General features: G+C 44.2%; 1 protein-coding gene across 3 annotated transcripts in view; it reads left to right on the plus strand.

The window, feature by feature from the left end:
- CYFIP2 (cytoplasmic FMR1 interacting protein 2) overlaps positions 1–15,989 on the plus strand; it is a 124,861-nt gene that overhangs the window by 95,554 nt on the left and 13,318 nt on the right. For all 3 annotated transcript variants that reach the window (XM_036096233.2, XM_078066791.1, XM_078066792.1), the window contains one exon: positions 15,565–15,637. In XM_036096233.2, the coding sequence (XP_035952126.2) occupies positions 15,565–15,637 (73 nt within the window). The remainder of the gene's footprint in view (positions 1–15,564; positions 15,638–15,989) is intronic.

Consider the following 15,989-nt stretch of genomic DNA (forward strand, 5'->3'; position numbering starts at 1 on the left):
TCAGAAACTGAGAAGGAAAGAACTTCCTCACCGTGACTCACTGTTGTTAAAAATCATTTCCCTGCGTCCCCACTTCCCACCTTTTAGGAAATGCCAGCCTTGGAAGACGCTGACATGCACCCAGGGGGGTGGGGGAGGAGCTACGTCCTAAGCCAGTTTCTTGGCTGTAGATGATCTTTCCCAGCTGACCAGACATGATTCTGATCCAGAATCATAATGATTTTTCCCCTTGACAATTCAGGGAGTAGGGGAAAGAGCAGAGGTGAGACATGGTAATATACAGCATTATTCGAGTGAGGCGCAGATTGGTGGGGAAAGACCACACGCGCACGTGCGCGCGCACACACACACACACACACGCAGACACACAGACACAGAATCAGGTAAGATCACGGATTTATTTGGCCAGGTTTACAAAGAGCTCCTGGAAGTGAGGGCCCCACGGAACAGGACCGGATGGACCGTATCACTGTTGAGCTTTGCACAGCACCTGGAATCCCAGCCCAGGGGCAGCTGGAAGCTGTAGCTCATACTTTCCGGACCAAGCTGGGTGTGGGAAGCCTACTTTGTTGCCTGCTTCATAGGCCCTGTACCACTGGGGCTTAGCATCAGCATGAGGAGACAACTTGACTAACCGTCCACGTGTGTCCATATAAGGGAATGTTTAGAATGCTGGGCTGTCTGGTAGGCCCTGTGCCCCCTGACACACACATGCACTCCTCCCACCAGAAAACCAGAGTGGGGATTCCTGGGGGGTCCTCAGCCTCCAGTTCCCAGCTCATTTCTCCACACTCACTTGACAAAGACAGAAACATAAAATATTAGCGTTAGTGTCACTGTCTTTGGGTTGCCTCAAAACTTAGAATGTTAGGAAAATAGTGTTCTGAGACTGGTTTGATGATTCCCTTTAGGAGATGGGCTAAAACTGGTACATAGTTATACCGCCCAGAAACGGAGCCTCAAGGTAGCGTCTGATGCTGTTGTATATAAATCTGACATGGTAGGATCACATTGACACTGTTTTGTTTTTTTTTAAATATGTATCCTGAATCTGTTAGGGTATCCTTTACACAAGAGAAATCAAGTCCCCAGTTAGCCTCAGGCTGAGTGAGTTGGGAACATGAGGTTTTGTGGTATCTGGTGGAAATCCCTCATGGTCAGGGGCGCCTGGCTGGCTCAGTTGGTGGAGCATGTGACTCTTGATCTTGGGGTCGTGAGTTCAAGCCTCATGTTGGGCAAAGAGCTTACTTAAAAAATTAAAAAAATTAAAAAAAAAAAACTTAAATCAGTAGTTAAAAATATTTCCCCAAAAAATGAAAAGAAAAAGAGAGAAATCCCTCATGGTCCATGAGTTTTAAATAAAATAGCAAAGGAAAATTTTAAAACTGAAACTAATACAAAAAATAAAATACTCATCCCTTGAAGAACTTTTATGAGGTTCCCTTTCAATAAAATATTTTTGCATCCTGATTCTGAAACGTATTCACTTTTATTTGCTCTGTTGACGAAGGGCAATTTCACGTAGCTTTTGGTTCTTATTAATCATCTAACGATCACTGCCCTCATAACCGTATGGTGTTAGTAGTTGTCCTAAGCAGTAGGAATAATGCACATGAGCGTGGCACTCAGTGAGTGCAAAAGTGACCTGATAGCAATGGACTAGCTCCTTCCAGAAAGAACCCCGTGCAGAGAACCCCATGTGGCAGCCAATGGGAACACTCAGCAGGCTCCCAAATAAGGAATTCACTGAAGTCCTTTTGTGTAGAGCAGTTAACACTTCTTCATTCTTTAGAAAACGCATTATGGTTGGATCCTGGTTCCAAAAAAAAAAAAAAAGTCTATAAAAGGCACGTTTTAGAGACAACTAGGGACATTGTAGTATCAGCTGCATCTTATATGATATCAAGAATGTCTTTTAACGTAGGAGCTCACAAAACTGAGGATCCTCTTGGTTTTAGGAGTTGCGAGCTGTAGTTAAGGCTGAGGAATGCAATGACTTCAACTTGCTGTCAGTGATTTAGTAAAACTTACGGAGTCAAAGCAGAAATGGGAAAAGAAAGGGTCACTGTGACTACATCAAGAGTATAAGGATATGGATTGTTCTTTCAAATATTTTATATGTTCAGTGTTTTTCATAACACAAGGTTGAAGGGGGGAAAAAGAAACTTCATTATGGAATCTGGAAGGTTAAGAAGAAAAAGGGTCACTTAAGCAGACAAGGTCACAGTGTGTAAGGAGGAAAAAAAGTTATGAGAGTTTTTTTTTTCCAGCTACTTCTGCTAGTTGGTGAGATTTATTTTTGGTAACATATGCTTAGGAGCTACTTCTGACCTCATTTTTTTTTTATTTATAGAGGCATCTGCTAGTGCTGAACTCAGCCACAACTCTCATGCTACCCATCTATTTGATTTATAAGCAGGAAAGATCCGTGTAGAATCGTGGAAAGGCAGATGAAGCTGGGAAAGCTGTCCAGTCCAAATTAGAAAGAGACCGCATGGGATTTGTGAGTGGCCCTGAGTGAATACCCAACAGGCCACTGTCAGCTGCCCGCTTCCCGTGGGTCACAGTGGGGAGGCTTTCCCTCTACTTCAGGGTCTTTTAGGGAAAAGAAAGCAATAATGCCTTCTCCCTAAGTGCCATTTAAGAGAAATATCTTAAGCCCAGCTTTTTTGAGGGTCACTGCCTTCCCATTCTTGTTAAGGGTGGAATTTCCTAGTAGGTAAACATTAGGGAATAAAATGGCCGAGCTGATTTTCCAGGTAGCAGCAAAATCACCTTCATGCAATTATAAATCAGATTATGTTACTCTCTTGCTAAAAACTGACAGGTTCTCCTTGTACTTAAAATTCTAGCTCCCAGCTGTGACTCACGAGGCCCAGAAAATTCAGCCATGCCTACTGTCCCAACCTCATTCATCTCTTATAACATTTTCTCCCTGGGTGCACAGTCCAGCCTCACAGCCAACTTGGAAGGTCAGGGTACAGATAAGGAAACCAAGGTACATTGCAGGTCTTGGTCAGGGTACGGTGAAATCCGACTATCCTTGGCTTTTACCTTAATTCTTATTGACATTGACTTCCCTGGTGTTATAATTTAAGGGGCACCAAGAGGACTCCCCCCGCCAAGACAAAAGCATCTCTTCCCCTTTCCATCAGGGTCTGAAATTCTCCTATTAGAGATTTTGATATGAAATGTTATCTGATCTTTAAAAGTGCCACCAAAAATACAAAGTCTGTTGAGATGGGTTTGGAGAAAGATAATGCTGTGAGAGCCAGTACTTTAGTGGGTAATCATTTATCAAATAATTTTGAGAAGTAGGATGGTCACTCAGGAAAGGGTGTGGGGAAAGCAAAAGACTCCTCCAGGCCAAAACAAAAACAAAGACAAAGACAAATATTAAAAGAGAAACTCTGTAAGATGTTGATAGTATACACTAAGTGATGAAAAGAGATTACAAAAGAGTAGGTATTTTATATCCCATTATTTTATTTTTTTAAAGGTTAATATTTATTAGAGAGAGAGAGAGCATGAGTGGAGAGGAGCGGCAGAGGGAGAGGAAGAAGCAGACTCTCCACTGAGCAAGGAGCCTGACCCAGGGCTCGATCCCAGGACGCTGGGATCATGACCTGAGCCGAAGGCAGACGCTTAACAACTTAACCAATTGAGCCACCCAGGTGCCCCTATACCTCATTATTTTAAAATATATACTTGAATGTTATATGTGTAGAAGAACCTGGCAGGATAAACCCCGAAAGTTTATCAGTGATGACCCCTGGGTGGTGGGATTATAAATTTCTTCCTTTAAAAAAAGAAATGCATCTGCATTTTCTTTCTTTTTTTTTTTTTTTTCAAAACTGAGCATAAATACTTGAGTGACAAAAAGAAAGGAGCTAGAGTAGCAACTTTAAAAACACACCTGCTGTGATGGGGACACCTGGGTGGCTCAGTCGGTTAAGCATCTGCCTTCGGCTCAGGTCATGATCCCAGGGTCCTGGGATCGAGCCCCGCATTGGGCTCCCTGCTCCGCGGGGAGGCTGCTGCTCCCTCTGCCTCTGCATTTCTCTCTCTGTCTCTCATGAATAAATAAATAAAATCTTAAAAAAAAAAAAAAAAACATACCTGCTATGATGTACTGTACAGCGTGGTGACTAGAGTTAACAATACTGTGTTGTATACTTGAAAGCCACTGAGAGAATAGATCTTAAATGATCTCCCCACCACCACCACCACAACAAAAAATGGTAATTGTATGAGGTGAAAGATGTGCTCACTAACCTTACTGTGGTAACCATTTCACAATCATTAAATCATCACAAAGACACCTGGGAGGCTCAATCAGTTAAGCATCTGCCTTCAGTTCAGGTCATGATCCCGGCGTCCTGGGGTGGAGTCTCGTATCCGGCTCCCTGCTCAGTGGGGAGTCTGCTTCTCCCTCTCCCCCTGCCCCTCCCCCTGCTCATGCTCGAACTCTCTCTCTCTCTCTCTCTCTCTCTCTCTCTCTCTCGCTCTCGCTTTCAAATAAATAAGTAAAATCTTTTTTTAAAAAATCACATTGTGCACCTTAAAGTTACACAGTGTTATATGTCAATTATATCTCAGTAAAGCCAGGGGGGAAATCTGCCAAATTAATAGTTTTTCAGGGGACAGCCCTTGCCTGAATTAAGTTATTGGGTGCATTTCCAGAAGAAAATGACAAATGTCAGATCAATTAACACATATAAAGTAACTGAAATGGTGGGGGTGGTGGTGGTGGTGGTGGTGGTGGTGGTGGTTTTTAGAGATCAAGGATAACAAATTTGTAAATTAAGTGCAATTGCCCTTCTGCTAGCGCAAGACAGACGTTAATAATCGATCCTGCAGAGCCTGAATGTGTTGTCAAACTCCTCTCCAAAAGCAATCACTGCCTCAGTCGTGGGTGGTATGTGAGATGACCCCAGGGTCATGTACAAATACATGTGCTAGAAAGTGATCATTAGAAACAGTCCGTCTCTGGTGTCTGTGGTATGCTTGGCACCCCTAGGATGGGTGGACAATATACCATCTTCATAAACCATTCATAGCAATCCTGGGTGGTTCTTTTTTTGTCATCTCTGCTGGAAATCATTAACCCCCTCCCCCCAGATAAACCCTGACAAGATGATGTCATCTCCCGATGAAAGCAAAGTGGCCTGAGACCCCTGGAAACCGTTCAGTCGTCCTACCTTCTTGGTGCTGGAATCTGTCCTGCTTTGGTATCCAGGAGGCATCTGAAATGCCCACTTCCTCTTGGTCAGATGCAAAGTCCAATAGAGCAAGGCGATATGGAAAGCAAAGGACATGAACTGGATGCTCTTAACCAGTCAGCTGTTTCTGTTTCGAGGCAGCATGATTCAAGGAGGACCGTGGGTCTTTGTTCCAGTTAAAACTCAGACTTAATTCCATTGTTTTCCAGTCCATGAATTTGCCGATTTCTCGTTCCAGTGATTTGCAATGAACATCATTCCCTGGGGCCTTGGCTGTTGCATTGGCCACATTGCAAGGCCAGGCCGTCCCTCCTAACACCCAGCATGTGGGGTGTGCAGTCCAGTGGTTGGGAAGATGTGTTAGGTCCACTGGACCTAATGCTGAGTAAGGGAAACTCAGATGGTAAGGACCCAGTCGTTAGCACCCAGTAGTTTTCAACTGGCCACTTTCAATTAACAGCAACAACAACCACAACAAGTCAGCATTCCCATTTCGAGACTTCCTACAGGCATTTGCTGCTGCCTTTGTCCCTCAGGAGAGAGATCTGTGTCTCATGCAGGGCTGTATCGCTCAGCACTGGAGCCAAATGAAAGAACAGGGTAAGGCTGGTTTAGGAAGGGGGCCCCGTGGCCAGGCCCAGGTCAGCAGGAGAATTCTGAGAGATCTCAGCTCTTTTACCTATACTCTGCCCACATCCAGAAGAGTACACAGTGCCTTATGATTAAAGGAGTGTCACTAAATCTGGAGACCATTACACAGAATAAGACCAGAAATGCATCAAGAGCCAAAGGAAAAGGCAAGGCTGAGTTACATCAGTTTGTCTCAGCCTAATGTCAGCTTGACTCCCAGGCGCTCTCCTGGAAGGGGCCTATCTTTGGACTCAGAAATCCTGGGTTCAAGTTTTGCCTCTGTACATAATAGCTGTGAAACTCCAAGGAAGTGATGAAATCCTCTCAGCCTTATTTTCCACACCCCAAAAATGCCGGGGCCAAGTGCAAGGATCCCCTGCTCTTTGAAAGTTTGCCACTTTGCTTTTACAAAAGACCTTACAATGGGACCTGTTTTCACTAACCACAAGAAATCCAAAGAGGATATTGCTTTCAGGAAAAAAGGTGAAAAGCAAGAGTAGCATTCAGCTGTTGTTTTGCAGCAAGTTGCTCTAGAGGCAACATGAGTGGCCCTGGCCAAACTCTGTCCCCAGGAACTACACTCAGCGTCTCCGCATCAGCCCGCCAGCACTCGGCACTGTGTTTACCTGTGCCTCATCTCAATTTATTTTGCACATCCCTTAGAAAGATGTGTCCTAACGTAGCAGAGAAGCCTAAGAGAGGTTGTTGTTAGGGGTCTGGGAATGTTCAAATGTTTTCCATATAAGTTAAGGGTCATTGCTTCTTTGCTTTATGCCATTTGGGGTTAGGAAAGGTTTCATTAGGAACCCTCTACTTCCGGATAGCAGGGGGACACCTATTCCGACTTCTTCGTCTTTGTCTTAAGTGAGGTGATGAAGGTAAAGTCACCAGAGCTTCATAAGCAGGCCCGCAGCTCCTATGAGTCCCTTCTCCTCTTCCAGAGCAAAGAGTCTTTGGCCCGGCCTTTCCTCCAAGTCCCCAAGACCGAGAGCCTGGCTCCTGACTGCCTGAGGCCCTGTCAGCCCACCCCTCCCTCAGGAGCCCCAGCAGATGGTTTCCTGCTCTCTTCACATTGATCTGGATCTTGTCTCCCCTCTGCCTCTACCTGCCATTGCATGATTACACCTTTCCTGCGGTTTGGGACCCGGCCCATTCTCTCCAACCATCCCAAAGCCCTCACCAGCTCTGTTCAGCACACACCTTATCAAATGCCTGTTCTCTGCCAGGAACCTGGGGTCATCGTCCCTCCTCCAAGTCTTCAGAGACCTTTGTTTTATTTCCCAGTTGCAGGTGTCCTGGGCTCTTCCCCCACTACATAGGAAACTTCATTCAAATCTAGTTTTTCCTGTCTTACCTGTCGTCATGTTTCCTGCAGCATCGGGGGCCCTCTCCACCCTGTGGAGGACCCCATCCTATCTCTGTGCCTTTAGGGTGCATGTCAGATCACAGAACAAGCGCTCAGTGGATGTTTGGAGGAAGGAAGGAAGGAAGGAAGGAGGGAGGGAGGGAGGGAGGGAGGAAGGAAGGAAGGAAGGAAGGAAGGAAGGAGCAGCACCAAGTACATAGGAGTGGCCTTCTTCCCCTCACCTGCTTTGCCAGGTGGCCTGTCATCTTTCTTCAGGTGATGTGCTGGTAGACACGGAAGTGCCCACAATTTATCAGTCTCACCATGATCTCTTTGCGCCCTCTCTTTCTTTGGTCTCATAGAGTCCAAAGCGCTGAAGTATGTGTAAGGGTCTGGTCACCTTGAGAAATGCCCACCCATGCCTACCCTTTCACTGGTGTATTTACCTCTCCTGGAGTCAGTTTCCATCCTCATGCTGATGATTCCCAAGTTCAGACCCACTCTCCAGATTCCAGGGCCCCACACTTTACCTCTAGTTGTCTGTTAGACATGCACAGACATCAGAAATTCACCTTGCCCAGATCTGATCTCAGCTCCCTGCCACCTGCATACCCACTGTGTCCTCGGACTCTGTGAACAGGTGGGCTTGGGTGTCATTTCTCTTTCTGTTCCTGTATTCCATCTGACATCAGGTCTATGATGTCTGCTCCTTCCTCTTCGCCTCCTTTGCCACCATTCCATACTCTCTCTTGCTCGGACTATCCCAACACCTCTTTCCTCCCCCTACCACCCCAATCCTTTCTCTTGCAGCCAGAAGGTGAAACTGCAGATTTCCTGGATGGAAACCAACAAGGTGTCATTCAGATGCCTGAGAGAGGCTTGTAAGATCCTTCCTGATCTGCCTCCTGCTTACCCCTCCTTCCTCATCTCATACCACCTTCCCCCAGCACCAGAAGCTTCAGTCTTCTTCAGCTGTCAGCCCCTCACCCGGTGTGGTCCCTCTTGCTCTTCAGCCTTTGCAGGATGTGTTCTTCACCTGTCCAACACTTACCCCTGGGTCAGGTCTCGGCTTAGTGTCCCCTTCTCCAGAAAGCCTTCCCTGTCATCCTCCCTGGAAGTCTGGGTTGGTTGCCCCTCTTAGTATTGCCCTAGCCCCATGCATGCCCCAACTGTAGCACTTCCCACAATTTTCCATCTCTTTGTTTTCCTCATCATCTTGATAAGCACTGTGCATCAGGTCGGCCCCACTCACTATTGTGTCTCCAGCACCTTGCCAAGAGACTTGTGTATAATAGATGCCTATTATTTGTTGAATGAATGAATGAATGAATGACTTCTTTTCTGCTCAGGCTATATCCTAGTCAGAAAGAAAGTGTTCAATCTAGATCTTGCTTGATCTCTAGATAATATTATACCCATGTTCTCTATATTCTTCTTGTTGGCCTCCCATGTCAGATCATTTGTGGGTCTTGAATATAACTGGTCCCTCCAAGAAGACTCTCTCTTAGTGTTTTCATGGGATGTGAAACACTGCTCTGATTCTTCATCAGAACCAGACTTTAGGGCCCTGGACTGGGGCTAGATTAGACAGTTCAACCCACAGACAGTTTGGTGGGGGCCCTGAATTAATAAGGACTCTGATAAGTTTTTAAAAAGAAAACCACTGTAGACTGGAGCATCTTGGAAGACTCCTAGGAGGTAAAGCTTGAATGGGGCTTTGACGGATGGCTAAGGATGAGTGGAGGTTGGGAGGGTGGGGAAAGAAGGAATTTATAGGTGTAAATTGACCACGTGAGTTGTCCCGTTATTTATCTTGGTATCAAACCAGCAGATCTTCAAAAATTAGTGGCCTGCAAAGAAATTTTTTACACAAATCTAGAATAGAGGTTACCTCTGGGGATTAGGGAAGAGAGGTTTCAGTAATTAATCCGTTTCTTGGACTAGAAATGGCTCAAGACTCTTCATCTTCAAACTGCCTATATATGTCACAATTTTTTAAGTTTTTTTTTTTTTAATTTATTTATTTGACAGAGAGATAGAGAGCACAAGTAGGCAGAGCAGCAGGCAGAGGGAAAGGGAGAAGCAGGCTCTCCGCTGAGCAGGGAGCCCGACGCGGGGCTCGATCCCAAGACCCTGGGATCATGACCTGAGCCGAAGGCAGCCGCTTAACCAACTGAGCCACCCAGGCGCCCTTCACAATTTTTTAAGTTTAAAGAATGTTAGTAGCTATGACTAAAAACCCAGTGAATACAGCTACAAATGATATGATCCTATCAGATATGAATGAGGCTATAAAGTTTCTCAGGTGATGAGATTTTAAGTAATCTTCTCCTGTTTCTATTTTTGATAATTTTACTTTGTTTTTTTCATCATGTGTATGTGTCATAAGGGGGGAAAATATTCCACACTTCCTCAGGCTTTGTCCACATGGGCTGCCATGGAGAAACCATGGGTATCAAAGTGAAGCGGCCCTTGCTCTTAATCCTGTCAGCCCTACTGCTTCTTTATCACTATGTGGACCTGGGTAGGAAACGTCACCTCCCCGAGAGTCTCAATGCCCTGACCTGTGGGATGGAGATCATAAGGCTACCTCATAGGATATTCTAAAGTGCAAAGCAGATGACGGGTACAAAGCACCTTGCACAGAGTTAGTGTTCAGTCAATGCTCATTGCCTCTCCTTCCCTAAAGAACAAAGCAATTATGTTGGTAGAGATTCTCAGTTCTAGGGAAAGATCCTTAGAGACCATTTAATCCGACCTCTTCATTTTGTTCCATTTAAATTATTCTTAATTGCACGTGATAAATCAAATAATACAGATGAGCTTATGATGAGAAACATCATTCTAGGCTCCGCTGCACCCTCCCCACCTGTATCCCAGTCCCCAAGGCAACTTGTTTTCATCATTTCTATTTCTAGTTCTTCTCGTTGTTCTCTCCATGATGCCTAATAATAGGAGGATAGCTTCTATTTCTTAATTGGCAGCTCTAGACACGACTTATTGACGCCCTATTTGGAAAGATGAGATTTTAGCTCATTTACATCTCTCCCCTCACTTTCTCTTTAGTATTTGATTACGTTACTTATTACCTCTGTTGCTTCTCTTGTAATCAGAGATAATATACTTACACCACCATTGCTTCTTTTTGTAACATTATTTAGTATCTTGACTCCTTTCTGTGCAAAATGAGGAAATTAACACCCCCAACTTCCACTTCTAACACTTCCACAAACTCTTACCTCGCATCAGCTACAAAGCTTTTCTATGATTAAAGCTGTATTTTTGTAACATTTGTATTTTCTTCTGCATCTGTAACTTGTCCTTCAATGTAGCTTAAAGAAAACAAAACAAAGCAAAAACATATACTATTTATGTTGTCAAATCTATGCAGATATTATTCCTTGCTAGACCATGTGGCATGCTAGGATTTCATTTCCTTCCTTCTAATGCCAGCTCAAAACCCCCAAAGCTCCATATTTTAAAGTTAAAAAATTACTTTCAGAGCTTTTTCAAATTAATTTTTAAAAGTAATATATGTTCAATATAGAAAATTCAGTAAATATATTAAAAGTAGGAAAAAAACAGGGAGAAAAAGAGGGATAGAAAATTAAGAACACCTAAAAATCCCACCACATGTAGCATTTCTTAAAAATGCTTCACATAGGGCGCCTGGGTGGCTCAGTTGGTTAAGCGACTGCCTTTGGCTCAGGTCATGATCCTGGAGTCCCAGGATCGAGTCCCGCATCGGGCTCCCTGCTGGGCAGGGAGTTTGCTTGTCCCTCTGACCCTCCCCCCTCTCATGCTCTCTGTCTCTCATTCTCTCTCTCTCTCAAATAAATAAATAAAATCTTTAAAAAAAAAAAAATGCTTCACATAGGGGCGCCTGGGTGGCTCAGTCGTTAAGCGTCTGCCTTCGGCTCAGGTCATGGTCCCAGGGTCCTGGGATCAAGCCCCGCATCGGGCTCCCTGCTCGATGAGAAGCCTGCTTCTCCCTCTCCCACTCCCCCTGCTTGTGTTCTGTCTCTCTCTGTCAAATAAATAAAATCTTTAAAAAAAAAATGCTTCACATAATTTACACAGAGTAATCAGTAAAACTGAAGAGAAAATACTTTCCTTAGTAATAAAGGGAAACGTGCAGGCCCACATAAGATGGGCCCACATCCCAAAATAGGAGAGATGCTGTCCTAAGTCTCAGTTCCCTTATATGCTACAGACATTCCATTTTTATTGCACATATTTACTGGGCATTTGCTATCTATCAGACGCTATGCTCACTATTGGGAGTAAAATATGGTCAAAAATAGACATTGTCCCTACCTTCGTGAAGGTTTCATTCCAGTAGGGGGAGGTAGACATTAATCAAACAGTCATGGGTAGGCAAGTATAAAGTTTAAAACAAATTGAGTTCAAATGTTGAAAGGAAAAGAACTTGATTCTTTGAGGACACCTAAGGAACCTGCTTAGGCTCAGATCCCCCTTTCTTGAGGGGGTCAAGAAAGTCTCCCTTGAAGGAATGATGATTGAATTGAGATCTGAAAGAAGAGTGGGAATTTACTAAGCAAAGAGAGTGCGGGCAAGAGCTAGGTTTGGGAGCATTCCAGAGAGAAGGTAAAAATTCTAGGATGGGTGCACAGATGGTACATTCAAATAACAAAAGCTGTTTTGGCTGGAGCAGAAGGAGCCGGGGGGCTAGTGGGGAAGAAACCCACTCTCAGGGCACTTCACATGCCAAGGGCTGGATGGGTTCCTGGGCACAGTGGAAGGCCAAGTGTGGATCCTTTCAGACAGCGATTAGATAAGGAGGAGGTTAACCGTTAGCATAGATGCCCACGATGGAGGCTTGTTTGGCTCTCTGACCCAAGCCTTTCTGTGCTCTAAACTGGACATTTTTATCAGTTGCAATGGCCTCATCTAAGGAATGCCAAACACATACCTTCCCTGAAAGGTGTTGTGGGGTATGTAGCCACCTCATTAAGCAAATGGCCACACAGCTCATCCTCTGGGACCTTTCAGGCAAACGCTTTCCCAACTCTATTAGGAAACCACATCCTTCTGTCTTTCCTCACCTTCATTAACAAATTGCATTAGGAGGTAGAGAACACACAGGAAGTGTGTGCCAGAAGGAAGGTCCCCTTGCCCCAAAGAACCTCTGGTCTTTGGTTACTAACTGGAGGACAGCGGGATATGCAGAGAGGGATAAATGAAACACTCTTGTCCCTCCCAAAGAAATCTGCAGGGGAAGCTCATCTTGTAAAATGAGTAAAGCAACAACATTGCTCTTGTTGTAGAGGACCCAGAACCTTCTTCCCCTTCCTCCATCCCCTAAGGTGGCACCCAACGTCAATTTTATTCACATTAATAAAATAGAAAGCTGATAGTTCATGCAATAGGCAACTTTTCTAGTAAGTTCATGCAATGGGCAAATATTCCAGTAAGAAGACATTTCTAGGAGCAACTGAAATTTTTGGAAGAAGAAAGATAGGAAAACTGGGCAGTAAAGCTATCATAACCAGTCCTCTGCTTAGACTACCCCCGTAGTTCCTCACTGCACTTAAGATAAAATCCAGACTTCATGCCATGCCTATGACCCCCACATGATCTCGTCCCTCCCTATCATTAGGGCCTCAGTCTGGACCGTGATTCCCAGCACAGCATCACTATGCTCCAGCTTACTTTCTGCCCCAGGGCCTTTGTACTGGAATGCTCTTACCTCACATCTGCATGGCTGGCTCCCTTGCTTCATTCCGTCTTCTTTCAAATGTCTCTCCCTCCAAAAGGTTTTTCCTAACCACCCTTCCTCAAGCAGCCCCTTCTCCATTCCCAGTCACTCTCTAGCCTAGTACCCTGTTTCCTTTTATCACTATCTGAAATTTTCTGATTTGTTTGCTTGTTTTTATCTGTCTCTATCAACTAGAACATAAATTCCATGAGGGCAAAGATCTACTCTAATGTGTTCTACATCATATCTGCAGAGCCTAGGACAGTGCCAGGCACTCAACCAATATTTGTTGGATGGATGTATGTAATGGTATTCTCATACTTGGAGGTTGGTTATGTGGCTAAATAAATTTATTCATCTAAGAAAAATATGAGCTAACAAATACGCATTCATTATGTTGAGAATATGCATTCTCAATAGTTATTGAGAAACTGTTACATCCTAGGCACTAGGGAGAAGAGGCAAAATTAGAGACAGCATCCCCATGCCTAAGGAGCTCAGAGTGTTGTGGTGGCCAGTGGGAAAGAATGTGGAAAGAAGCAAGAGACATGAAGACTTAATGGTCATGGGAAGTAAAGAAAAGAGAGAAAATGAACCCTGGGTTTTAGACTTGGGCAGATAAGGAGATGGTCGTGCCATTCTGTGAGCAGAGGAACCCTAGGGAAGAAGGGGGGAAGGTCAACTGTGGAAATGTTGAGGTGTGGAATATGCAAGTGGTGATATCCAGCAAGAAACTGGATATCCAAGTCTGGAGCTTGGGATTGGCAAAAGGAACCATGTCCTTGATATGTATAAACCCCCAAAACTCACTTGAGAAAAAAAATTGGTAACCTGAATCGTCCTATGGCTATTAAAAAATTTTTATTTATAATTAAAAAAAATAAAAACTTTCAACAAAGAAAACTCCACATGCAAATGGTTTCACTTGTGAATCCACCAAACATTTCAGGAAGAAATAATACAATTCTTCACAGTTGCTTCTGAAAGACAGAAAAGAGGGGAACTCTTTCCCAATTTATCTTACAAGGTCAGCAATATCCTAATAGCAAGACCAAAGACATTTAAAAAGCAAACAGCAAATCAGTACCCCTCATGAATATAGAGTAAAAATCCTCAACAAAATATTAGCAAATAAAATCCAGTAATATATAAAAAGGATAATGCATCACAACCAAGTGAGGTTTATCCCCAGAACGCAAGGCTGGTTGGTTCATCATTGAAAAATCAATCAAAGTAATTAATAAATTAAAGAATAGCCTGACTGACCAATAAGCCAAGTTTTAGATTATATGATGAATCCAAAGACCTAAGTTTGGAAATAGCAATCAATACCAGGTTATTTGATTTAGGGTTATAAGAGAAATAGCTTAAGAAAAAGGGAAGATTTCCCCTCTGGCTAAGAAACTGAGAATGACACTCAGGCAAGGCCCTTTGAAGGGTTCACTCGTCTTTCCTCTGCTAGCATCACTTCAAGGACTGACCCAGAGTAAAAAAGGAGTTTGGGGGTTCCCTGTCTTGAGCAGCCAGCCTTCCGGATTTCTAGGACGGCACATTCCATCCATTCCCCGGGGAAGGAAAGCCAAGGGCACTCACAATCCTGATTTTCTCAGATGCTTAGGTCCAGGAGTGCCAGAGTTGAAAGAAGTCTGGATCTTATGTAATCCAAATCCCCACAGTGTAAGGAAGAGAAACCAAGAGCCATGGAGGGTGGCTTCTCTAGGTCCCCCTACCTCATCCTCTGTTCTGAAATCCAGTGATCGTAAACTGGTCCCTGGACAGCAAGCCCATTAGACCCTATCTTACGGGCCTGTCCGCCCCAGGCTTTTCCCTCTTTTTAAGGTGTTTTAAAGATCACTTTTATGCATAACAAGTCACCGTCAAAACCTATCTGTCCTGGGTTCTAGTTACTCTTTTCTCACTAGTTGGTGTCTCGTGTGGAGAAAACCAGACACAGGCTTTTGCACGGAATCACCTACATCAGTGGATTGGCGGATTGACGCAGCCACCTGCTTTGAGCCTACAAGCCTCACAACCAACCAGACAAACAGAGCCTGGGGCCCATCATCTCTATTTGATTCCTCTGTCACTCATTTGAAATCTTCAACAAATTCCTCATAAGATTATAATGAAAATATACTGCATACTCATTATGTGCCACAGACTCTGCTATCGGGCTATGCATTCTCTCGCTCAATCCTTACAAAAACTCATTAAATAAATACTATCCTGGTCCTCGGGGCGCCTGGGTGGCTCAGTCGGTTAAGCGGCTGCCTTCGCCTCAGGTCATGATCCCAGGGTCCTGGGATCGAGCCCCGCATCGGGCTCCCTGCTCGGCGGGGAGCCTGCTTCTCCCTCTCCCTCTGCCTGCCTCTCTGCCTACTTGTTCTCTCTCTCTCTGTCAAATAAATAAATAAAATCTTTAAAAAAAAAAAAAAAAAAAATACTATCCTGGTCCTCATTTTGCAGATAAATAAATAGGCTCAAAGAGATTAAGCAACTTGCCTAAGATACCATAGCTAGTAAGAGGAGGAGCCAAAATTTAAACCCTCCCTGGCTGACTGCGGTGCTCAAGGTTTTAGGAATGAAAATTCTTTGTGGTTTAAAATGAGACTTGTTTTCCCTTTTTTTCCTTCCATCTCTGTTTGCAGTCTCAGGAGGAAGTCTGTGATTTGCTCCATGCTGCACCCTTCCAAAACATCCTGCCTAGAGTCTACATCAAAGGTAAGAAACCACTAACAGCAGCTCAATAGCCAACTTGCATTTGAACTTCATGCTCACTTAATCACAACGAACCCAGATCTGCAGTCAGAAAGGGAGAAGGTTAAATAAAGCTTTGGGCAGCTCTTCAATATTCATAGAATCGCAGAATTGGAAGTGACACTCCAGGCCTTGTTCCTTGGTCCTTCTAGATCATCTCTATTGCATTCCTGTCTAGCCTTGGTTTAACTCTTTCGAATGATGGGGAACTCCCCACCCCACGAGGTAGATAATACTGTCACTGGACAGAGATACTGGAACATTTTTCCTTGTAGTGAGCTCTGATCACACTTTAGAATGAAGGAGAACAGTTCTA

This window comes from Halichoerus grypus, chromosome 2, assembly GCF_964656455.1.
Source record: "Halichoerus grypus chromosome 2, mHalGry1.hap1.1, whole genome shotgun sequence".
NCBI lineage: Eukaryota > Metazoa > Chordata > Mammalia > Carnivora > Phocidae > Halichoerus > Halichoerus grypus.